General features: G+C 42.6%; 2 protein-coding genes across 3 annotated transcripts in view; both read right to left on the reverse strand.

The window, feature by feature from the left end:
• On the reverse strand, positions 1–25,134 carry LOC310790656 (lactosylceramide alpha-2,3-sialyltransferase-like). 2 transcript variants are annotated; one of them, XM_083652369.1, is made up of 8 exons: positions 25,045–25,134; positions 17,278–17,403; positions 7,152–7,272; positions 5,422–5,631; positions 4,142–4,266; positions 3,161–3,338; positions 1,447–1,605; positions 1–660 (listed from the first exon to the last, which is right to left on the reverse strand). In XM_083652369.1, exons 1-8 carry the CDS (start codon positions 25,050–25,052, stop codon positions 403–405), a joined length of 1,185 nt encoding a protein of 394 aa, XP_083508495.1. In that variant the 5' UTR covers positions 25,053–25,134; the 3' UTR covers positions 1–402. The 2 variants fall into 2 exon arrangements, with proteins under 2 accessions (XP_083508495.1, XP_083508494.1); XM_083652368.1 differs by having other exon boundaries at positions 3,161–3,347.
• A 175-nt stretch (positions 25,135–25,309) lies between these two features.
• The window catches only part of polr1a (RNA polymerase I subunit A), a 55,393-nt gene continuing 54,482 nt past the window's right edge, over positions 25,310–26,220 (reverse strand). The window contains exon 37 of the mRNA XM_083652360.1: positions 25,310–25,943. Within this exon, the coding sequence (XP_083508486.1) occupies positions 25,843–25,943 (101 nt within the window). The 3' untranslated portion in view covers positions 25,310–25,842. The remainder of the gene's footprint in view (positions 25,944–26,220) is intronic.

Genomic DNA, 26,220 nt, shown 5'->3' on the forward strand with positions numbered 1-26,220 from the left:
ACATGTTTTATTTCCTGCCTTTTAGACACAAAATGGCTGATTTGGGTGGGCTGTGAAATAGGCATATTAAGGCAGAACAATCCACTTGCTTTTTAACATTCAGACTCCTTTGTAACTCCAGTGTTACACAATACAAACCAAATAAATAATATACTGCTTCAAAACGCATTTAACATTTCACTTGACGTTCTCTTTCATTGTGGCAAGTTCTGTCATTCTCTCCATTCACTTATTTTTCATTTTTCCTTCCTTCAGTTCTTCTCCATATATATTAGTGTTTGTTGTTCTCAAGTCTGCAAGTGCCTTGCAGCAAACACATTTCTTAAAAGTACTTTTGCAGCAAATGCCTTCTGAACTTCTCCTATCTTCTCTGTGTGTCTTTTTCTTTCTGGCAGCTCACTCTCAGCTGGGGCAGAAGGCACAGTGGATCCCCCCCGTCAGGTCGGTGACGGCCCCCTGTCTGACCAGGCCTCGCAGCAGCTGGCTCTCTCGGTCCACGTTGTGCATCTTCTGCTGCAGCATGGCGGCCATGGGTCGCTGGTCGTAGTAGTGCAGTGGCGCCCCCCGCTGGGACAGGTTGTACCCGAAGCCGGCCAGGCTGACCTCGTCGCACAGCAGGCTGGCTAAGGTCAGCGCGGAGACGCCCAGGGTAGGCACGTTCTGGTGAGGAAAACGGTATTAATTTGGATGGAAAATGACACAAAGTGAACTTGCTTGATTAACCAATACTGTTTGGAGGGCCACATATAGTATCTCCTATAGTAACTCAACAAAAGTTCCGAAACATTTCGGTCGATTATTTCTCCCCTTTAATAATACCAATTGGTATTGTATTGTATATCGTTGGAAAGCCTGATTATGGCCCAATTATACTCAACGTTAAAGACGGAGACGGAGACGGACAGAGCCTTCTGTCCGTACTCTGCGTTCATTTCGTCCGTTTTCTGTCCGTCATCTGAAAGCTTACGGATACGCATGAAACGGAGGAAAATCACACACACACTCATGCATTTGACTCTCTACTGCCCACTGGTGGATGTATTACTTAACATGATACCAACGTGAAAGACGCATGGAAGTATGTGGGCAGTGACGATTACACCGTTTGAAACGGACGCCCTTATTTACGGATGAAAATGGAGTATAATTGGGCCTTTAGTCACCTTTACAACGAGGTACAACTTGTAAGGATCGTGCATTCATGGAATGAGCAACACAGCTAACCGTGTGGGTAGCACCCCAAAAAAAGTGCCAAAATCCCCTGCAATATTCTTCTGTTGGTATTCACTCTTGTTTTGAGTTGCTTGGTGGATTAGATGATTGATGATATGTGCTCAATGCTCACTGTTTAATCACTGTTTTGGGGGGTTACGATTTTTAAGTACGGTATTACCTCGGTTTATAACGGCCTATTATTTATTGTCTGGTTTGGGAGGTGTCTATTACCTGGTCCCAGCCCCATAGTCGTGGTTTGGGCGGGGGGTACTTCAGCAGGTCCATTGCGGTCTCTTTGATGACTTGCAGGTTTAGAAGTCTGAACCTCTGGGGCTCGAGTGGGATTCCATCTGGAACCTTCTGCCAGAAGAACAGCCGGTCCCACAGCGGCTGCAACACAAAATACTGCTGTTCATACAATATGTACAATCACACTTCCTTTACCGTCTTCTTCTCCCGCACCCTATGACTAGTCTCCATTCAGACTGCAGCAGAAGCATGTTGCATGAAGCTGTTTAAAGGGATAGTTCACATTTCTTTTTAAGTCTAGCACTATTTGCTACTTGAATGAATGAATGAATGACGGAATTTATTCATGACAGATGTTAAAAAAGACACAATGAAAAGATAAAACCCATACACCAGTATTAAAATTGTCGAGGAATTAAAACACAATAAAGTCCAAGACTTGTTTACATTGATAATGTTGATTGGTAGAGTTCTTTCTCAGCACAATCCATGCTGCTCCTCATAGTAGCTCTGGAAAGGTGGGCAAAAACAAATGGAAGGTCAGTGGGGTCACGCTCCTGTTATGTACAAGCTGACTGAGGCTCACTAAAATGTACTGTGTGTGTGTGTGTGTGTGTGTGTGTGTGTGTGTGTGTGTGTGTGTGTGTGTGTGTGTGTGTGTGTGTGTGTGTGCACTGTGGATGACATTTCAGTGAGCCTCAGTCAGCTTGTACAGACAGGAGCGTGACCCCACTGACCTTGTGTCAGTTTTTGCCCACCTTTCTAGAGCTACTACTGTGTGAGGAACAGCATGGATTGTGCTGAGAAAGAACTCTACAGTACCAATCAACATCATCATTGGTAAGTAGCTAATTAAGACTGTAAACCTTACTGATAGGGATCTCTCCTTCCCATCCTTTTATCTGTCAGGACGTGTGCTGGATGTGTGTAGCAGTACTAAATATCTGGGCCACATCATTAATGATCATATGAGTGATGACGATGACATGTATAGACAGCGACGTATGTTATATGCACAAGCAAATATGCTGAGAAAGAAGTTTTATTTCTGCTCTGAAGATAACCCTGTTCAAAGCCTATTGTACACCGCTATATACTGCCCCCTTGTGGGTCAAGTTTAAGCAGGCTATCATTCAGAAACTGCAGGTGGCCTACAATGACTGTATGAGAATACTGCTTGGGAGGCCAAGGTGTTGTAGTGCCAGTGAAATGTTTTGTGGTGTAGGGGTCAATACCTTTCATGCCCTACTGAGAAACCTGACCTATACGTTTATTTGTCGTCTGAATGTTTCTCAGAATATCATAATCATGCTTCTGACTCAGCCCAGTTTTAGTGCAATTAAGTATCAGTCCAGCACTTGGGCTCATTGGTACAGGCTCTTATTGTAGTCTTTTTGATGTGCTGATGTTAATTGTTTAATTGTTTGATGTTGTTGTGTTGTCTTTTACTGTGTGTTTTTATTGGACCTTGTGTCTGCTAATAAAGAGTGATTGATTGATTGATTGATTGATTGATTGATTGATTGATTGATTGATTGATTGTTGGCAGGACGTGCATTTTCACACCTGATAGTCAAGTCCCGCACCAAGGGGGAAAAAGAACCACAGCTCGATTCAACTGAACCAAACAAGCTAGGTGTAAAAAACGAAACTTAAACACACACACACACACACACACACACACACCTCCACTCACCACAGCGTGTTTGCTGATCATAGCAGAGACCCAACTGATGTCGGCGGCTTTATAAACCACAGCGACAAACGTGGCGTCTGCGTCCATGTCGGCCCAGTGGAGCGGCGTGCCCTCTGGGTAACTCATCCGGATGCTGGTCCTGTTCCCCACGTCCACACTGAACTCTCCCAGAGGACCGCTGTTCAACCTGGAGGGAGAGAGGGCGGGGGTGGGGGAGACAGAGAGAGGGACAGAGAGAGAGAGGGGGAGAGAAAGGGAGAGGTGGGGAGAGAGAGAGGTAGAAGGAGATGGGGGAGAGAGGGAGAGGATTTTCCATGCAAGTAAATGCGAGTTCAAAACTCTGACACATGGGCACAGAAATGTCAAAGAAAAAGTAGATTCAGATAATATTCTATCATAGTGTCCAGTCATATTGCAAGAAGTTATTTTCCTGTTAAATCTTTTGATTGAATGATTGATTATTTTTTATTTCCATGAATTGGTGCCCAGTCCATATGGACTTATGATACATGACAGTACAAGTAAACCAATATGTTTCACAAAAAGAAGTACATTTTAAACATATAAGGTGCATCATCAATACATGCACTATACAAACAACACTTTTTTTCTTCTCTCCCATGCTTTACAAATAAATTGAGCAATATCAAAAACTCCCTTTCTAAAGAATAATTCAAGTCTGAGCTCACCTAGCCTGGGTAAACCCAGCCTCCACGTGACCTCTATCTATGTGCTATCAGTCTGATAGCACATAGATAGAGGTCACGTGGAGGCTGGGTTTACCCAGGCTAGAGCTCACCCGGAAACCAGAAAGCTTCAGGGTGAGCACCAAACATTTTTTCAAGTATAAAATTGGTCGGCATACAGGGGACAGTAAAGCACAAAATGGATTTCATTTTCTATTTCCCCAAGGTCGCAGCCTAAACACACCCTGTCCTCTTCTGGAACTGTGTTGTCAAAAGTCTAAAGTGTGTTTCCGACCTGATAATAGTGTCAAAGCGGTCGATCAGCGAGCCCAGCTCCAGGCCTCTCAGAATGCCTCCATTTCCCATGACCACACAGCGGCGACATTTGTCCGGCTGGGGGGCGGAGCCAGAGTCTGGCAGCTTAAGGGCAGGGTGGGGGGGGGAGGGGGGTAGAGAGAGAGAGAGAGAGAGAGAGAGAGAGAGAGAGAGGAAAAACATAATGTTCTCAAAACCGAGCAACGGATTTCAAAACGGATTTCACCAGTGAACTCAGTTTCAGTCACTCAGTGGCATTTTGAGCCTGCCGTAGCTTAGTGTAGCTTACAGTTGTCTTTTCCTAATCCCTTATGAATTCTCCTTCACATCTTCTTCCTTGACCTCATGATGTTTTCCAGCGAGGTCAAGGTAAAAAGGTTCAGAACAGCAGTTAGGACGCACGCACGCGCGCGCGCACACACACACACACACACACACACACACACACACACACACACACACACACACACACACATATATATTAGGGATGGGCATCGAATTTCGAATTTTCGAATAATCGTTGTTATTATCAAGGTCGACTTTTATTATTGAAATTCGAAATTCGAAAAAAATTTTTTTTTTTTTTTTTTTTTTTTTTTTTGAGTGAAATGTTGCATTGTCTCCCCTGATTCTAAGTACCGGTATAGTCAAATCGCTATAAGCATTTTAAGCAAGGTTTATGGAAAAATGAATGGCGGATGAAATCCCATGAAGAGGGAGAGGGGGTGACTTTGGCACCCCTTTGGCACTCAGACCTGAGCCTACTAAATATTTAATGAACCACAACCACTCATGATTGTCAAAACTGTTTTTTATTTTCGAAAATGTCAATGTAAAAAAAATTAAAAATGTAATTTTTTTTTTTTTTTTTTTTTTTTTTTTACATTTATTTATTTATTTTCGAAATTCGAATTAAATTCGAATTTGGCCAGCGAATTTCGAATAGTGTTTTTGCTAGAAATGCCCATCCCTAATATATATACATATATATATATATATATATATATGACACCGTGGCCCCGGCACCATCACAAAAAATAATTTAAACCATCTTAAAGTCAGTATCCTTTTCCTTCGTTATTGTCATCTATAATGGTTATTTGCATGAAAACACACAATTTGATTAGGAAATTATATCTTTATTATTTATGTGCTTTGATAAAAAAAAATGAACTACATTTGTAACTTGGGAGGGGGGCTTTAAATAGTGCATCATTATGAAATCCGAGACATTAGTAGTAGTAGCAGCAGTATATTCACCAGCTTCAGCAGGTCCTCTAGTTTCTGCCTGAGGCCTCTGAAGCCAAAGGGGGGTGGAAACAGGAAGTGGTCATCAGAGAGGGGCGTGTCTCTCCATAGGAAAGGCTGGGCAGCTTGAATAGAAGTGGGAAGTCTGTCCGACAAGTTCCGCCTGGCACCGCCCCGACGACACTGACCCTCCAGGACACTGTGCACGTACGCATGCACGCGCTGGGGAAGCAAAACAAGAGCTTCAGTGAAAAGCAAGTCAGCTAATAGTAGGACTATTAAATTAGAGGTACAGAAGGTACGGTCTTCTTTTTGAATGTAGAGTCTGAGTGACAACAATTGGAAAACATATTCACAAGGCTAGATTTCTTCTGTTTCTTCCAAACAAAAACTTGTTTTATGTTGACATTCTATGATTCTGTATGTAAAATGTATCTTGAAAAAAAAGCGTTGAACACATCCCATCTCTTGAGAAAGATGTGATATCCAAGTTGTTTTTATTAAGTTTTTCTGAATTTCTTTATATCTTTTTTACATTGTATTTTTATTTATTTATTTTTCTTTTCTCCAACACTCCCTACGCATGCTCAATGCCTAGGCCGTGCGCCTGCCCTATTGGGGCGTGCGGGTGTGTGTGTTGCTCACTAAATGTTATTGCATCAGTGATGTGACAATGCCTCCGTGGGTGTGTGTGTGTGTGTGTGTGTGCCTCATTATATCACTGATTACATCAGTGTGTGTGTGCCCCTATGACATCACTGATCAGTCTTGTCACAATGCCTCCTTGTGTGTGTGTGTGTGACATCACTGACAGTCTTTTCACAATGCCTCCTTGTGTGTGTGTGCACACGCACGCCTGTGTGTGTGTGTGTGTGTGTGTGTGCGCGCGCCCTTATGACATCACTTTTGACATCACTGATGACATCATCACTGATGACATCACATCATTAGCTAATTAGCCTAATTAGAAAATCCGGCTCCGTCAGGTCACCTGCACGGGTACCCTTTACACACCCTGAAGGTGAAACAGACAAACAAACAAAGTCCACATACCCAATAAATGTATAAATAGATTGTACAGAGCTGAACAGTCCACGTGACATCTCTTTCCCTATAAGTGAGTTTCCCATTCATTTCCTCCATAGACATTTCGAAAAATCCTTATATAACAAGTTTTAAGGCTGGAACCAAGCCAACCCGTCACCTACTGAATCGTGAGTGACAATAAAACATTTCAGTTGGAGCAAAAACAAAAAATCACTAGAATGACCGGTTGAAGATCCTAGGTAGGAGGAGTGACATTGACAAGCAGCGCGCTTTTCCTCCAAATGTTCAACTTTTAGAGTGCTCCGCCAAAAAACACTAGCCGCCAAGAGCGCTTAAATGCCAGGTGCGGACCTTGAAAGAGGAGCGCTCCTAGCGCATCCTTACCATAGAGAATTAATTGCAGAAAGGCGCTGGCTTCTCAAAAACACATGTCCAATGTCAACAGCCCCTAAGGCTTCGAGAATTTGAACGTAGAGTGACTTTCACACTCTACTGTATACTCCGATCCACTCAATTTAACTCGTGTTTCTGTTTCCTCCATTGCAGTCTCATGTACTGACTCTATTCGACTGTATTTATTCTGCTCTATCTACCTTGTTCTCCTCTCTCAACACTGATACCTTTCACTGTGCAGCAAACACAGCAAGTGGGCAACCCAGAGGCTTTTTGAACAGCCTTTGCTATTCTGCTCTCACCTTCTGATGTGCAGGGTCCACAGGCCAGTCCACAGGGCCAGTCCTCCCTGACCCAAACAGGGGCAGGGAGACCAGCGCCAAACACACCAGGCCCAACACCACCACCGCTACCAGCACACGCCTGCAGGGGGAGACACACACAGAGAACTAGAGCCCGGTCCAACACCACCACTGCTACCAGCACACACGCAGAACTAGAGCCACCCATATTATCGGCTGATATTGGCCTATCATATATTGGTATCGGCGTATGTTGTCCAACCCAGGGCTGTCAGATGTATTTTACACTAATCCAGGGGCTGTCAGAGGTATTTTACACTAATCCAGGGGCTGTCAGAGGTATTTTAGTATCTAAAACCGGTCTGGACACTGTACTCTCGAGTAAAATCAACATTATTATAATATCTGATCATAGTAAACCTGCATTATTATGTCCCCAAAACAAAATACACTGTCTCATAGGATGTGGAGAATGAATAGAACATATTTGAGTGATACTGGTTTTTTGGAGCATATAAAAAAAAACATGTTGATATATTTATTCAAACCAATGTAAAGGGAGGGGACCCCATCGACAGACCAGAAATTGGCATAATTTCGGACACTTTCAAAGCTTACATGAGGAATAATGTTAGGATTTGCAGCAAAAAGGAAAGCAGACCTCGATAATGAAATAAAAAAAACTGCATGCAGGGCTACAGGAGAGAGATAGAGGACAGCGGGGGGTTGGGGTTCCAAGTTACTGACCAAACTCTCTATTTCAGTGATTGCTGTCAGAATATAGAGCCATTTAACACTTATTTTAACACAAAAACATCACTGAATGCAACATTAAACCCCATTGAGGCAACATTCAGACATCTATAGCAGCTCAACAGATGCAAACGAGAGCTTGCAACTGACAGGAAATACAGTCACATCAAAATAAATCTTTCCAACCACTGAAACCCTCTAGTATATGAATTTGTCAGGTACTGTATATCTGAAACTCACTCACACATTCAATCACTTACACACACCCACACCCACACCCACACCCACACACACTCAGCAGTGATGGTTTCAAGTTAGAACATAGTGGTTTTGTTTGTACCGTAACGTTTTTAAAGTGTATTCTTTCCAACCACTGAAACTCTATGACCTATAGAGGGTTTCAGTGTGTGTGAGTGAGTTTCAGATATACAGTACCTGACAAATTCACATAGAGTCTATGTGAATTTGTCAGGTATATCTGAAACTCACTCACACATTCAATCACACACACACACACACACACACACACACACACACACACACACACACACACACACACACACACACACACACACACACACACACACACACACACACACACACACACACACACACACACACACACACACAAAAAGATGGGGGAATTCAGCAGTGATGGTTTCAAGTTAGAACATAGTGTTTTTTGTTGTTGTACCGTAACGTTTTGGAGACCTGAACCTGACCTGTACAGGTACCTGATCTGTACTTGACCTGTATCTGAACAACATTCAAGAGATTGCAGGGTGGGGTAAATAAGAGATTGCAGGGTGGTAAATGAGATTGCAGGGTGGGGTAAATAAGAGATTGCAGGGTGGTAAATGAGATTGCAGGGTGGGGTAAATAAGAGATTGCAGGGTGGTAAATGAGATTGCAGGGTGGGGTAAATAAGAGATTGCAGGGTGGTAAATGAGATTGCAGTGTGGGGTAAATGAGATGCCAATCCAATGTTTATGATTTGTTCAGTTTAAATTGAACAAATTGCATTTCTCTGACATGCAACTTCAACTGTCACCAGGGATTCTTCAACACATTTCCCTCTAGCCTCTTCAAATATGGAAATTGTAGTATCTAGTACTGTGCCTATTTATCTATATCTTATACTATACTATACTATAAACTTTATAGTATAAAGGACTTCATCAACTGCAACACTACCCATGTAGTCTATCGCCTTGAATGTCCATGTGGCTATTTCTATGTGGGGAGAACAAAGAGAAAACTAAAAGAGAGAATTGCTGAGCATAAATAATTATGCAATTCGCACTGGAAATGATTACCCCATGGCAAAACACTATAAACAGCACCATAGTTGTAATCCAGACTCACTTAAAGCTCCAAAGATAAACTTTTTGGATTTTCAAGTTAAGGGCGACTAAAAGTCCAGGCTTAAATGAAGAACTGGACTATTGCCCATATATTTAAAAATTGCTACGTTGAGTTTCTGTTTAAATCTGTAAATATCTTGTTCTGATGATGTCCCCCCCCCCCCTTCCCATTCTCATCCCTCTTGGTAATCTGTCTCCTTACTCATTACAGGTAACCAGGGATGTTTTGGAACCAACTAGGACATTGTTTTATTTGATGTATTCTTCTATGCAACTAAGTTTCTACATTATTATTTTTCTACATGACAATTTGTGGTTGTTTGATGCTACTTATTTAAGGAGGATTTGATCATTTTTAAGATGTAATTGTCTTGTCATTGACTTTGTACACACCCACCTTGTTCATTCCACCTGTGTGTTAATCATTCAACTACTACTCTGATTGGCTGAAGCAGACACCAGCCATAGTATTTCTGTGAATAAGATTCACTTGTTTTTATGCGCTGATGAAGACTACAGTATAATGTTGAAACGCGTAGGCGTGAAGCCATACTATTACAGGCTTTTCAATTTTTGCAAAACACTGTGCCTTGGAAGTTTTTGGGTTATGACTTTTTTATCACTAAGCTGAATACAAGTCATAATCTCATGATTTGCCTTTGGATCCAATGAGCACCTGTTTTTGACACCTTGTGAAGCAGCACTCCCTGACCAATCTATTGGCATTTGCTCTCTATGTAAATTGTAGTATCTAGTACTGTGCCATCTTATCTGCCCATCCAACTGTCTAGTTAGAAACCAGCCAAGTTACATTCTGGAGTGTGTGTGTGTGTGTGTGTGTGTGTGTGTGTGTGTGTGTGTGTGTGTGTGTGTGTGTGTGTGTGTGTGTGTGTGTGTGTGTGTGTGTGTGTGTGTGTGTGTGTGTGTGTGTGTGTGTGTGTGTGTGTGTGTGCACGTGTGTGTGTGTGTGTGTGTGTGTGTGTGTGTCTCTGTCTGTCTGTCTGTCTGTCTGTGTGTGTGTGTGTGTGTGTGTGTGTGTGTGTGTGTGTGTGTGTGTGTGTGTGTGTGTGTGTGTGTGTGTGTGTGTGTGTGTGTGTGTGTGTGTGTGTGTGTGTGTGTGGGTGCGCGCGTGCGTGTGCGTGAGCGAGTGTGTTTAACGACCCAGGCAAAGCATACCGGGCAAGTTTAGACAATCCTACATCCATGCACAGCAGACAGCATTGCAGGCAGCTGGTAAGAAAGTGCAAAAGGCAAGACGGGCCATACAAATGTGTAAAAACCAACACTTCTGCAGGGTCACAATACAGTAGCGGAACATTTTGACAACCTGCATAATTAATGAGGACTCTGATCCATCCTGGAAGAACTGTCTGAACTTCCTCTCATCCACGACCTCAGTCTACCACCAACCCCGTGACCCCCGTGAAAGACAAAATATGTTTATTGATGCACCCGTATTCCTCATTTTCAGCTCAGTGTTAGGATCCCTACTGTGTTTTGCTGTCTCGCTAGTGTCTTTCCTCTCTGTGCTTCATGAAGGGTAGGGCTCAGCACCTGCACCCTCCCAAAGTATGAAAGTGACGAGTGACTAATCTGTGGTTTGTGTGTGTGCTTCACAAACGTAATATTACCATGAGTCATGTTTCCAACAAGTCACAACAACCTTCTGTGCAAAGAAGACAGGTCTAGCCAGTGAGCAAAGCTGTTCTGCAGGCAATTCATGTCTCTTATACTGTACGTGGACTCAGTGGTTAGCACTGTTGCCTCACAGCAAGAAGGTCCCGGGTTCCTGGGAGTTTGCATGTTCTCCCCATGTTTGTGTGGGTTTTCTCCGGGTGATCCTGCCTTCACTGTTGGCGATGAACAGCGGTCAATAGTGCCATCTTTCAATGATGTGGGCAGCATTCTCTCCACAGAGCCACATTAAACATCCAGAGCCACATTAAACAGGCATTTGCTGCCTGCTGGGAGGGACACTCAACAAGAACCTACATCCCTCCAAAGGTGGCCACATACCAAGCGGTCTGTGTCTCCACCCTGCTCTAGAGCTGTGAAGCCTGGGTCTGTCTCCTCCCTCCTCTAGAGCTGTGAAGCCTGGGTCTGTCTCCACCCTCCTCTGGAGCTGTGAAGCCTGGGTCTGTCTCCTCCCTCCTCTAGAGCTGTGAAGCCTGGGTCTGTCTCCACCCTCCTCTGGAGCTGTGAAGCCTGGGTCTGTCTCCTCCCTCCTCTGGAGCTGTGAAGCCTGGGTCTGTCTCCTCCCTCCTCTAGAGCTGTGAAGCCTGGGTCTGTCTCCTCCCTCCTCTAGAGCTGTGAAGCCTGGGTCTGTCTCCTCCCTCCTCTAGAGCTGTGAAGCCTGGGTCTGTCTCCTCCCTCCTCTGGAGCTGTGAAGCCTGGGTCTGTCTCCTCCCTCCTCTAGAGCTGTGAAGCCTGGGTCTGTCTCCTCCCTCCTCTAGAGCTGTGAAGCCTGGGTCTGTCTCCACCCTCCTCTACAGCTGTGAAGCCTGGGTCTGTCTCCACCCTCCTCTACAGCTGTGAAGCCTGGGTCTGTCTCCACCCTCCTCTAGAGCTGTGAAGCCTGGGTCTGTCTCCACCCTCCTCTACAGCTGTGAAGCCTGGGTCTGTCTCCACCCTCCTCTACAGCTGGACAGCCGAAAAAACACTATAAGAATCAGATGAAGAACGCTGTGAGAAAGTGACCAGGAGGATGCTGCTGCTGACCGTACCACATGGCGACGACAGCTGTGTAGGGATGGGGTTTGTATGCTGGAGATGGAGAGGACAACCAGAAGACAGCAGAAGAGAGCCAGGAGAAATACAGCTGCCAACACCACCACATGCCCCACCTCCAATAGAGCTTGTGGGTCCAGCATAGGACTGTTCCGCCATCAAAGATCTCATTGTTGAAGGAGTGGATGTTGTCATCAGATTTCGATCAACCAAAGAAGGAGGAGAACCACCCAGGACAAAGGTCATTCGACTTAGCAGGACATTTTTATTGATGTTATCTTTGTTAAGTCGAATTACCTGGTTCTCCTCCTTTCTTCTTTCGAAATCCGATGATGATGATGATGATCCGTTGATCACATCAATAAAGAATTCCTGCTATGTACAATATGCACACATTCTGCTGATAAAAATGCGTGCATTTTGATCGCCTGCTTACAACAGTCATCAGCAGCTTTAATGGAATATGGTAATGGTAATGAAATCTGCCCGACCACAATCAAATATCCTCCGCCCGTGTTTTTGTTTTTTGTTCAGTTGCTGATTCAGATGCGGCACCAGCGTTGACGCACGTGTGGCGCTGATGGAACATTCCCTACAAGTTTGCGACCACATCATTTGTAAAAGAAAACCGATTCCCACAAACATGTGGCGATGATATGATATGATATGATATTCAGACACAGTTGGTCATTTGATCTGAGGGACCTGGAGCTGACGGATTTGACTAAGAGTTCCTCAATGTAGGCTGGGGCGAGACCGTTGAGGTGCTGCTACACACTGGCATTAATTTCCAGTGGTACTAGGGGTGTGGCATTGTTATCTGTTATAGATGTGAAACTCTGTTCAACCTATTATCCATTAAGGACTTCACACCTGGTTTAGTTTGACTTTATAACCAGTTGCTTTGCTTCATGTCTTTGTCCAGTCTGACTCTGATGAAGAGTCGACACAGTAGTGTCGAAACGTTAGCCACCTTTTTGCCCTAACGTTTGCAATTGCGCTTGCACAATTGCGCTTGCACAATTGTGCGCTTGCACAATTGTGCAAGCGCACAATTAAAACCTGCAAATCTATCAGTGTGCTCCAGTCATTTTGTACATTTAGGGTGTAACGTGTAACCGCCAGTGTTTCCCACACATCAAATTGGCTTGGGCAGGAGGCCCAGATATAGTAATTCCCCATAATGCTGCCACTAAAATAACAGCAGTTCAAAGTTGTATCTCCCATGCCAAGGTATGTACATGAGGCAAGCAGGGAAATCAGGGTCAGACCGTGCAAAGAAAGAAAAGAGAGAGAGAGAGAGCATATAGAGAAATTATGATCAGTCAATAACTTGTTCTAGAAAACCCCTGTATCATCACAAATCACAAGGTTTTACAGGACAAAGAAAGGCCTATAAAGCAAGCTAACTAAAGCTAGTATCCACTATCAAAAGCAGAAGTTACTATCTATTTTCTCTCAGCAGATGACACACATGTGGGCAGCGGTGGCCTAAAGCATGGGAAGTGGTTAGAGAGCTTGTGACCAGAATGTCGTCGGTTCAATCCCCGGGACCGGCAGGCAAATATATTATATATATATATATAATATATATATATATATATATATATATATACACACACACACACACATATATGTGTGTGTATATATATATGTATATATATATATATTTATAACTATACTGTAAATATCTGATCTTAAAGGAAGAATTTCTGGGTTTTTTTACCGATTTTTTTGCGATTTGAACCGTCGTAGGCGTTGTTGTGATCGAAATAGTACTCCAAGCCAGTCCTTGAATGCGCTCCGTCGGGGCCACATGGCAGCGTGCTCTTCCTCCATGTAAATAGACAGTTTTCTTCCCGTGTTCTACCCATATCGTCATTATATGACCCCTAAAGAAACATCAGACTGCTATTCACCCCCGGGCTATTTCTACTACTCTTTACAGGGATCTCATTTCCTCATTCAGGCTGAGTTTCACCAACTCTCGCTCTCCAAATCGCTGTGGAGAACACTGGGTGAGTCGTCAGATAATAATTAATGTGAGGAGAGGGCTCCAGGTTAAAAAAAAAATGATTCCCACCACATTATCTACTAATTAACTCATTAATTCATTGTCTCTGGAGCAACTTTTCAACAACATAATAAAGACTTTAAATGACCTTCCTCTGCTTCCATTTCTTCAGCTCTAGTAGGGTTACAGTACATTTCACGAGCCATAACAAAGCAATCTGTTTATGGTCACTGGTGTTGGCAGTGCAGAGGGGTTTGTGTAGTCCAAGGACCACTTTGTAGGGAAGTTGTAGCTTTCGCTTATTTTATGCGGGATCCGTCTGTGTGGCGAGTGTGGCTGATTGGCTAATGGTTGCTATGTTATTTGGTTACTAGAGAAGTTCATGTTCATATTCTCTTCATGCAAACTGACAAACTGACAGCTGATTCCACGCTGTCCGCGGTCACCGCGCTGTTACCGCACTAACCATAAAATTGCCTGTATGTATTTGCATGTAACGTTAACTACTATTTGATTCAGGTATCTGGATCCATTGGGCTCCTCTAATGGCGCCCAGTCCCAAACATGCAACACGGCATGAAGTCAACTCCGCAAGCTCTACTGACAAGAAGGAAAAGAAGTTAAGATAACAAATAAGAAAAATTCAGATTTACAGTCTATCCCTGTTTGGTCTTGCACTGGAAAGCAGTCTCACTCTGTTTGATGGCGCAGGAAGCCAGTCAGCCTGGCTAGTGAAAGCATGTGATGGGGGATCAGGTTTCACTCTCTGACAGCTCACACATTATTTATTCCTTTTAAAGAGTTCCTCTATTGTCGTCCAAGCTGTCCTCTAACCACATCCACTCCATTATTGAATGAGAGTAAAATTTGAGAAGAGCGCAAAAGATCCGACAAAACTATCCAAATAATCACAGAAGCAATTAGCAACTTTCCTAAACAGAGTGAGGTAGAAAAGAAAAGTGTGGGGGATAGGATGTCAACAGAACAAAATCATCCTTAAAACAACAAAATAAAAAAGAGTAATAAATAAATAATTCTGTCGTTTTTGTTGTTGAACAGAGAGTGAAAACCACTCTTTGCCTAAAACAGCTACACTCAACCTACAAAAAGACGTTGGCCATAAAAAAGTAGAAAATATTACGACATGGACTGCATTTATTCAAGCCATGCTTGGGGACCATGGACACCACCGTGATAGCTAGGTTGCATTGATCTCTTCTTCACTTTGTGGTAGGGACTGCTCACTTGTTAATTCTGCCTATGTCAATATGATCTGTTCAAAGTAAGTTCTGTGATGATTGAGTTTTGTACATGCTGAAAAACACATAATACTGCAAACTGATTATCTTTGTAGGCTTGTGGGTGAGAGGGACCTGCGGGGAGAAGGAATATGTTCTGAATTAATCTATATGTGTATATGTTTTATAGATGTTCATGGTTTTTGTATTTTTCTTTCTTTCTTATGTTGGGAAATCTAAATGAATAAAACATTTATCAAAGAAAAAAAAGACGCTGGCCGGTATCTGATGTTAATGCAGTTTGAATATAATGAAACCTTTCCAGGGAGATGCAACTTGATATGCTACGCCGACGACACTCAGCTCTACATCACCACCAAATCCCTCCAGAACCCACCCCTCACCCACATCGAAAACTGCATATCCGCAATAAAAACCTGGCTAACCCACAACTTCCTCCAACTCAACAGCGACAAAACTGAACTCCTCCTCATTGGCACCAAATCCACCCTCAATAAAACCGGACCCATTACCCTCACCATTGACGACTCCACCATCACCCCCTCCCCCCTGGCTCGCAACCTTGGTTTCATCCTGGACCCCACCCTCTCCTTCGATCCCCACGTCAGCTCCGTTGTCAAAACTTCATATTTCCATCTCCGCAATATCGCCAAAGTCAGACACTGCCTCTCCCCCCCTGCTGCTCAATCCCTCATCCATGCCTTCATCTCCTCCCGCCTCGACTATTGCAACTCCCTCCTCACCGGCATCACCTCCCGTTCCCTCCATAGACTCCAGATGGTCCAAAACTCAGCTGCCCGCCTGCTCACTCACACCCGGTCTCACGATCACATCACCCCTGTCCTCCACTCTCTCCACTGGCTCCCCGTCAAGCAACGCATCGACTTCAAATTACTCCTCCTCACCTTCAAAGCCCTCCACAGCCTAGCCCCCCCCTACCTGACTGACCTCCTCATCCCCATCGCCCCTCCCGTACACTCCGATCCTCTTCTACTGCCACCCTCATCATCCCCCCATCCAGACTCAAAACCTTTGGTGACCGTGCTTTCTCCCGCGCCGCACCCCGACTTTGGAACTCCCTCCCCCAGACCGTCCGTGACTCTCCCTCACTCCCCACTTTCAAAACCCGACTTAAAACCTATCTCTTCTCCCAAGCTTACAACCTCCCCTACCCCTGACCACCTCCTCCAAACCATCACCCTCCGCCCCCCCCATCCCCCCCTGCCCCTCCCTCCTGTTATCTTCCTCTCCTTGCTTCTCCATACAACCTTGCCCTGAACCGCCACTGTTATTTGTACCTGTTCCCTGTATCTGTTGCCTGTTCCCTGTATCTGTTGCCTGTTGCCTGTTTCTGTTGCTTGTTTTTTGTTTCTCTGTTAAGCGTCTTTGGGTCTTGAAAAGCGCTATATAAAATAAATGAATTATTAGTAGGTGAAGAATTCCAGACAATAAACACCTTTCCCCTGATTAAAAAAAGCATCTTGCAAAGTGGAAATAATTTTGAATTTGTTTGTGTGCAACCATCATACAGTTTGATAAAAAAAAATATATATATTGGTTTAACCATAATTTAGATAGTAGTTTAAAGGAAGAAATAGAGCATAATGGAACAAAGAGAGTGTGTGTCTGCATCAGTCATGCTAAAGGATAACACTGGTGTCTGTTTTAAAGTTTGGTCTGTGTTGACACTTCCATGTTTTTCCTTTGGGGGTTCTTTGTTTGCTGGGACAGCAACTAATGTCAAGCTAGATTTGACACCATCTAAGGCTAAATAAATAAGGATAATAAATAAGGCTAAATAAACTAGGCTAAATAAATGGGCAGAAATAAATTGGCTAAGGCGATAACTCTAAAATGACACCAGTGTTCTCCTTTAATTAAGTCATTGAGCAAAGAAGAAAGAGTTGGTGTGTCCACATTGCCCCCATGGCTCACAGAGGACAACACAGTCAGCGAGCAGCACAAAAGGCAGAGAAGAACAGGAGTCTCTGTGTTGTTTTGAACGTCACCTGTGTGATCCTCCACAGCGTTTAGGCAGCAGCAGCCTCATACTGGCCTCATTCACACGATGCAGAGGCAAGCCTTCCTGTGTCTCTGTAGTAGCCTGAAGCACTCTGGCTCTCAGGGTCCCTGTCCTGGACAGACACACCGACACACCGACACACCGACACACACACACACACACACACACACACACACACACACACACACACACACACACACACACACACACACACACACACACACACACACACACACACACACACACACACACACACACACACACACACACACACACACACACACACACACACACACACACACACACAGAATCCCGTTAATCTTTAGTTTTAGTCAATATGAGAGCTAATGATTAGCCAAGGTAACGGACAATGCATGTGGAATAGATTTAGAGTAGAAGCCATATTGGTAAAAAAAAAAAATCTCTAACACTTTACAATGAGGTACGCAGGAGGCAATTAATGCTTATTTGTATAGCACATTTGTATACACAGAGGCAAGTCAAAGTGCTTTAGCATGACATAAAACTGGTAAAAAAAAGGAAAAGGAAAGAGCATAGTGTTACAAGGTGTGTGTGTGTGTATATATATACAGTATATATATATCATCATCACATTATTTGTCAGACACAAGGTCCAATAAAAAAACACACAATACATATAAAACAGGTAAACAACACAATAAGAGCAACTCAACAATTCTACAATAAGGCACTATACCAGTGTGTTTCCAGATGGAAGACATGTATCTAGTGTCACTGAGATTGGGTTGAGACAGCAACATAATCAGCATATTCTGAGACATATTCAGACAACAGCAGGGCATGAAAGGTGCTCACTCCTGCTCCACAAAACATTTCACTGGCGATGCAACACCTTGGCTTCCTAAGAAGGATCCTCAGGCAGTCATTATAAGCAACCTGGAGCTTTTGGATGCTAGCCTGCTTAAACTTGACCCACAGCGGGGCAGTATAAAGAGGAGTACAGTAGGCTCTAAACAGGTTTATCTTTACATCATCTGAGCAAAAATAAAACTTCTTCCTCAGCATGTTAGCTTGAGCATACAGTACACGCCTCTGTCTGTACATGTCATCATCATCACTCATTTGATCAGTTATAATATGACCCAAATATTTAGTTCTACAGCAAACTGCCAGCACCTGCCCAGACAGATAAAAAGAAGGAAAGGAAAGATTCTTATCACCTCTTGTTCTGCAGATCATAGTGACTCTTTTTAGCATTGTATTTCACATCAAAACAGTGGTGTTACCAATCACATATCCCGTTCGGCAGCTGCTGAGCTGTACAGAGAGTTAATTCATAGAGAGATTGAACAGGGCGGGGGAAGAAGCTAGGGGTGGGACAAAATATCGATACTCACGGTATCGCGATATTTCCACTTGCGATACGTTATCGATACACTGGCACCAAGTATCGATATGTTTATTTAAAAAAAATAATAATAATAATTAATAAACAGGCTAAAATATTATGCTGTGTGTGGTAGTTGAAACATAGTTTCAAGTTGACGTTTATTTATGTTTGTAGTTGAAACAAAAACATAAATACTGTAGGCTACATGAATGGAAATGTTTGATCATTAATATCTACTTTTAGAAATTATATAGGTAGGTTATATAGGTTTTCTTGTTTTAATAATAATAATAAAAAGACTTAATGTGTAACTTTTCCTCCGTGGTATCGAAAATGGTATGAGTGAGTGAGTGAACTCAGAGAGTTCATGTCAATTCTGCTAATAAATACATAATACCTGCTTCTTGCCTTTTAGGGGTATTTTTTTCTCTTCAGTTACACAGGTATCGTGATGTATCGTCTTCCAATATATCGATTATCGCAGTATCGCTGTATCGTGATAATATCGTTATCAAGGGCCAAGTATCGTGACGATATCGTATCGTGAGCTACTCAGCGATTCCCACCCCTAGAAGAAGCCCCCCCTGACGGACCCCATTCCCGACAGCAAAAGGAGCAGAGACCGTATTTACCCACCTTACCTGCATGGTCTGGTTAGCATACCAGAATGCCAGGATTCTAATAATGCTATCAGGCACGCCCCTCTCCCTCAGCTTTAAAAATGGTTTCTGATGGTTGACTCGGTCGAATGCCTTAGAGGCATCAATAAACCCCACTAAAACAGAGGAATTCTTACCTTTATACATATCAATAACCTATTTCAATGCATAAATACAAAGGTCAGTAGTACCATGCTTGGCTTTGAATCCAAACTGATTGTCAGACGTGAATAAAAAGGAACTTAAATGATCTAATAAAATTCTCTCTAAAACTTTAGAAAGTACACTGGCCAATGCAATAGGTCGGTAGTTGTCCACACTCCCCACCTTACCTGCCTTGTCCTTGATGACTGGCACCAAAGTGACCGACAACAGCCCATGTGTCATGAGGCCTGTAAAACAGATGGAGAGCAGGACAGCCACCCTGGGGCTCGCATGTTTAAGATGCTCTGCCGAGATATTATCTAGGCCGCTGGCTTTGTTATCGACCAGCTGAGTTATTGCTTGAAGCACCTTGTTAACCATAAAACCAACTGTTATGGATGCTGCCCACTTGAAAGGGGTCACTCTTTACACAGTTAAAAACAGCAGAATAATGCTGCCTCCACAGCTCAGCTATGTCGGCAGCACCAGAGACTCCCTCAATCGTGCCAGGTAGCAGCGTACTGCCTCGGTTCAAGGCCTTCACCTTATTCCACAAGTCAGTGACATTACAGCTAAGGAGCTTCTCGGCCATTGAGTCTGCTCTCATGAGTTGTTCATGTTTGGTTAGCATCATATGGTAAAAACACCTGATTCAAAAGAGCCTCCGTTTTCCCATAATCAAATAGCAGAGATGGGAAGTAACGAAGTACGAATACTTCGTTACTGTACTTAAGTAGATTTTTCGAGTATCTGTACTTTACTTGAGTATTTAATTTTCTGACGACTTTTTACTTTTACTCGTTACATTTTAACACAAGTATCTGTACTTTTACTTGTGTACATTTTCAAAACAGGTTCGTTACTTTTGTTTAAATGCACGAGAATGTAATTTAAAAACGAGTAGAAACGGGAGAAGGGAGCAGAAGTAATAGACGAGTTTCCCAGCGCTGCTAAGAAAAAAAAAATCCAGCTCCGCCAATAGTATGACTTGGCACTCCTCCGGGGCGTGGACAAAGAAGAGAAACACGGATTTTCTCTGAGGGGAGACACACGCAGACATTAGGAGCCGTACAGACAGACAGCACTTATTAGCGCTCCTCTTTTTGCAATTCATTCTCTATAAGTACGCGCTTAGCGCGCATCTCTTTCAAGAAGCATTTCATCGCGTTTAAAAGCTGGTGGTGTTTTTTTTAGCGCAGCGCTCTGGGCGCTGAAAGCTGAGGAAAGTTTAACAGGAAAAGCGCCCTGCTCCTCTTCTCCCAGGAGAGGAGGATTTTCATCTCGCTGCTTCCAGAGTTGCCAATAATCTGGCTTTTCCAAGCGTTCTTTTTTAAATAACCGCATGGCCCCTTATGGAGTTGTTCTAACACATACATTCAGTTTGTGCACTGTCAACATTCAGCTAATATGGAATATGGTGGTGTTCTAACACCAGAGGCAGTTCTGTCTTAATAATAAACCTTGAATTTGTGAATGTGATCAACCTGTGGACATTCAGTTCCTTATCCATTAGGTATCAGCAGAGATGGGCAGTATTTTAAATAAATGTATTTAAAATACGTATTTCAAATACATTTGTGTATTTTGTAATTTGTATTTGGCTGGACCGAGAAAAATAAGATGTAATTTGTATCAAGATACTTTCAGACCTTGTATTTTGTGTATTTTAAATACATAAAATACTTTTTTCTTTAATTTTATGTTATTTGATTCTCAAATTGACACATTCTTACCATTGACACAGGTTTAAACTGTGGAGGAAAGAAATGTGACATGTCACTTCTACTATAGAAACACAGCATCAGGCAGCCTACACAGTATGTAATGGAGAGAGTTCCTGGAAACAGGCGAGTTGAATTCACAGTTGAAGACTTGTAACATTACTCACATTGGGTTGCAAACAGGAAAGAACGTGAAGTTTCTTCTTTCTTAACATTTTCACAACACAACCGACTTCTGCTTATCTTATCTTCCTCTCCGCCTTACCACTTCTCTGAACTGGGGATAAGGTACGCTTTGAACAAACTCAACGACAAATCAGAGGCAGAGTAGGGTGGGTCTTGAGTCAGACTTCACATCACTTCTTCGTCTAGTATGAAGCCTTGTGTTGGTGGAAATTCCCCCAGAGATAAATTACTAATATAAATTGATGATTAGATATTGCATGCACTGGCCTATCTGCAAATGAAACGGTTTACTGCATATTCAAACCAGTGTATCATATTGTATGTATCAAGACACAACTAATTATCTTCTTAATTAAAATTGGAAAAGTGGGTGGCAGTGTGTGTGGCGGCAGTGTGGGTCATGATTGTGATGTCATCAGTGATGTCACTCGATCAATTGTGATGTCATCAGTGATGTCACTCGAGCCACTGATTGCCCAACTGTGATGTTACTCAGGCAGTTGTGATGTCATCAGTGATGTCACTCGAGCAACTCTGATGTAGTATGAGCCGATGGCGCACATTTGCACGATGGCACCAAGGTGGGTGGGCGGTGTCTGTCCTTCTGTCAGTCATGATTTTGGGAGCCCGTAGAGCCGGCGATTTCCATAACTGCAGCCATGGCGCATCATCTCCAGGGATACTGTTATGATGTCAGATATTTAGGGCTAACATGGTCAAAGTTCCAAAGCTTGAGGTTAACATGTAGAAATGCTGCCTGTAAGTCAAAAGCCCTCACAGAAAGTGATTAACAGCTGAAGTGAGGGAGAAATTAGCTGTGCTGAAAAACAGCTAAAACTGAAATGAAAGAACTGTAATGTGTTAGAGGGTACACAATAGGGTTGTGCGAAGTCACCTAAATAACCATCGCGATGGACGTTGGCATCGTCGTTGACGGGGGGTGGGGTTAATTAATGATTTATGAAGTCCATGCGGTGCCGTTTGGCTGCGCCACTGCAATGTACGTTCACGTTTACAACAGGACAGCTGAGCTCTACATGTCATGAGAGACCAGCGGGCTTGGATAGGCTACTACTACACAGAGCCAGGCAATTCAAACAGTAGGCTATCACTACCAGCAATATTGAAAGGCGCAAAACAATCAAACGTTAACGTTACAGATCGTGACCAACAACGTGTGTGTGTTTAATTTAACTAGCTGGCAGAAAAGGGGCAGAATTAGTGGTGGCTAACGTTAGATTTGTGTGGGCTCAGTTTTTAACCTAACATTGGGTTACCTTAAGGAGGGATAGAAACACAGTATCAGGCAGCCTACACGGTATGTAATGGAGAGAGTTCCTGGAAACAGGCGAGTTGAATTCACAGTTGAAGACTTGTAACATTACTCACATTGGGTTGCAGGAAATAACGTGAAGTTTCTTCTTTCTTAACATTTTCACAACACAACCGACTTCTGCTTATCTTATCTTCCTCTCCGCCTTACCACTTCTCTGAACTGGGGATAAGGTACGCTTTGCCGCTTGTTTAATGTCACCTGTGCGTCCCCCGTGTGTCGCGGTTGAGTGGAGTTAGCCTTTTTTATTATTAAATCTGCCAATTTTTTGATTCAAACAGATAATCATGATGGTCCGATGTAGAAGTGTCAGAGGTCGATGGGGGTCGGCCCATCGACGATGGTCGATGCCATTGTCCATGGTGCCAACCCTAGTACACAAAGGAGAATACTGTCACAGAGGACTAAGAGATGATTTACCATCTAAGGAAACCAGAAAATTTCACATTTGATAAGCTGGAATCAGAGAATTAGGACATTTTCTTTACAGAAATGGCTCAAAATGATGAACAGATGATCAAAATAGGCAATTAATGTAATATTTAGCAATGAATTGATGGATTGACTAATTGTTGCAGCTCTTTATCAGTTTTTATAAAATGTATTTTTATGTATTTTCAAAATACAAAATACGTATTTGTATCTCAAATACATTTTTCAGGCGAGTATTTTGTATTTGTATTGTGATACATTTTTTGAGCAAGTATTTGTAATTTGTATCAAAATACTTTATGATGTATTTTCGCCCATCTCTGGGTATCAGCATCATCATTTCCTTTATTTTACCAGGTAGATTATTGAGAACACATTCTCTTTTACAATAATGACCTGGCCAAGAGGGCATAGAGGCATACACAAAAATAGAATCAATACAAATAAAAACGAATATAGACAGTGTTAAAAAATCATTTAGCACAAAAAAGTCACACAGCAAGTCGACTTAACAGACAGGACAAACAAAACATACAGGTAGTGCAGGGTTAGGAGACGGGGCAGGGGAGTCAGGACAATTGGCAATTGCAAGCATGTGTTAAAAATGACTTCAATATACTGCCAAAGGCAGCCAGGACAACAAACTGGTCCAGCTGAAGTGATTTGTTGAGCCCATTCCAAGCAGATGCAGCAGCAGAGTGGAAGGCTTTGCTACCAAAGTATCATATCAGTCTCGAGTATTGTGATTCTGCACTTTGTAAGGGACACCTTGTATCCAGCAGTTAAACTTGTCTAACTATTTGCACATTCATATATCATGGAAATATTAATGAGGGAGGACTAGATATGATTTTAATGGGGGTTTTTTGTGTGGAAAAACCATAGCACACTATTTAAAGTAGAGCTTTAAGATGTGTAAAACATTTGTAGGGGATCTTTTATCCTCAAATTATATTCTATGATGTGAGGTTCAGTCATTCAGAAAGATACGGTAAAAATACTTTTACTTTTACTCGTTGGGTACATTTCAGAGCCTGTACTTTTTTACTTTTACTTGAGTAAAATAATTGAATCAGTACTTCTACTTTTACCAGAGTAGTTTTTTACACAAGTAACTGTACTCAAGTACAGAATGTCAGTACTTTTCCCATCTCTGCAGGTAACTAACTATTAGTTAATAGGGATCTTGCGCACTAAACACGCTCGATTCCCTCGGCCGCTGCGCGGCCTCGCCCGTCCTGCAGCTCGCATTCGCATGCCCGCAACTCTGCTGCTGTGTGGCCAATAAGACCAGCATCATGTGTATCATCATCATCACTCACTATACAGCCATGTTGTTACTCAATTCACAATTAATATCCAATGCAATTATTTCACACACGTCTAAGGTGCCATTTCAATGAAACAAGTGCTACATGGCATAGCTGATTATGCCTAATTGAAGAGTAGCCTATGATTCATTAAAGTGCATTTATGAAGTTAAGGTTATACTAGGTAGGTAGGCCTATATGCCTTGGACGACGAGCAAGGCAAGATAAATTGGTATCTTTCTGAATGGAGTTTGGCCCCTCCCTTGGTGTAAAAGGAATGGATACTGCCTGGGGCTAGTCGGTTATCAATCTCGGACGGGATACTTTTTGGGATTATGGGATGGAAACACGGGCTTTTGTTTGTAACAAACCAGAGGCGTAAGAATAGTCAACAAGAATACCGTTTAGCTAACGTTTTAAGTTACATGTTGTGCCTTCGAAAGGTATTTACCGTTAGCAGTTTATTGCATTTATTATCCCCATGCTAACGGACAGGACAGCAAAACCACAAGTTTCTCTGATTTTGCACTCCTCTATATAGAATACTCTCAACAGTCGTCGTTTGTGTATTCAGAATAACATATCTGGCGACTTACCCTTCCATAGGTGCACATGCTTCGCCATGATCCAGTGGCACGTTACACGAAAATATTTTATCTCTGCTTAATTTTTCAGCCTCCAGTCCTTTCGGCTGCTGCAGCGGCATAACTCACCCCCGCATCCGCACTATCCCTTCAAAATAAAAGCTCTTAGATTCTCTTCTTGGCATCTCGTTTCCCCAATGCATAACTTTACACAGATTCAATCAAATGAAGACAAAGTAAGTGAGACACTTTAACAAGCGTTTAATTGGTGGTAAAACTTTGTCAAACTCAAAAAGTAAAACAATACAAATTTTAATTCCCCCATACATTTTGAACTTTCCGGATATTTAAATACAAAGAAAATAACATCCTGTAGGTGAGAGGACAGTAACCTAGGGCAGGGTGCCACCCCTGGTACAAAGGGGTAACCAGTGTTTAATTGGTGGTAAAACTTTGTCAAACACAAAAACTAAAACAATACAAATTATATAATTTCCCCATAAATTTTTAACTTTACGGATTTTTAAATACAAAGAGAAAAAACATCCTGTAGGTCATTTGTCTAATTTAGATTCAAGATTCAAGATTCAAGATTCAAGATTCAATTTAGATTTCAAGCTTGTGGGGGTGGCAGCATGTGTATGCTGTGAACTCCTGTGCTATGTAGCTTTTTTTGCAGGATCACACAGTGACTGATTGAACTGGTCCCCACCCCAGTAATGAAATCAATTATGGCATCAGGGCCGAGTTACATTCACTTTAATTCAGGAACAGTATTTTCTTCAGAGTGCAAATCTATGTGTATCCATTCTACTGCAGTGGTTGCTTGAGCTCAAATAGTCCAGTTCCTCCTTTGACCACCTTGCCCGCCACCAGGCAGGCTGAGGGAGACACCAGCTGATCATGGGCACCTGAACAGGGAAAGGGACATAGACATGAACAACAAAACTCCCATTGTAGTCCGGCAGACAAAGGCCCTTTTTTAGCTGACCCTTGCATCAGAGTATAGACAAAAAAAAAATGATTGGCCCAAAACAGAGTCAAACAAATTACACATCATCTACTTAAATATGCACACATTTGCATACCTTTCCAGAACAGAAATCTGAACATTGGATAAAGCCAAAAACTGACCAAAAATCCAGATATTTTATAACGCCTAGAATTATTCGAACCCATTTGTATCTA

This window comes from Poromitra crassiceps (genome assembly GCF_964638095.1).
Source record: "Poromitra crassiceps genome assembly, chromosome: 15".
Classification (NCBI taxonomy): domain Eukaryota; kingdom Metazoa; phylum Chordata; class Actinopteri; order Beryciformes; family Melamphaidae; genus Poromitra; species Poromitra crassiceps.

Bases quoted from the DNA above. Each gene is read 5' to 3' on its own strand.
- LOC310790656 (XM_083652368.1), bottom strand. The intron at 5,632-7,151 runs GTGAGAGCAGAA...TTGCTTCCCCAG, and splicing joins TGGACCCTGCACATCAGAAG to CGCGTGCATGCGTACGTGCA. The intron at 3,348-4,141 runs GTCGGAAACACA...CTCTCCCTCCAG, and splicing joins CGCTTTGACACTATTATCAG to GTTGAACAGCGGTCCTCTGG.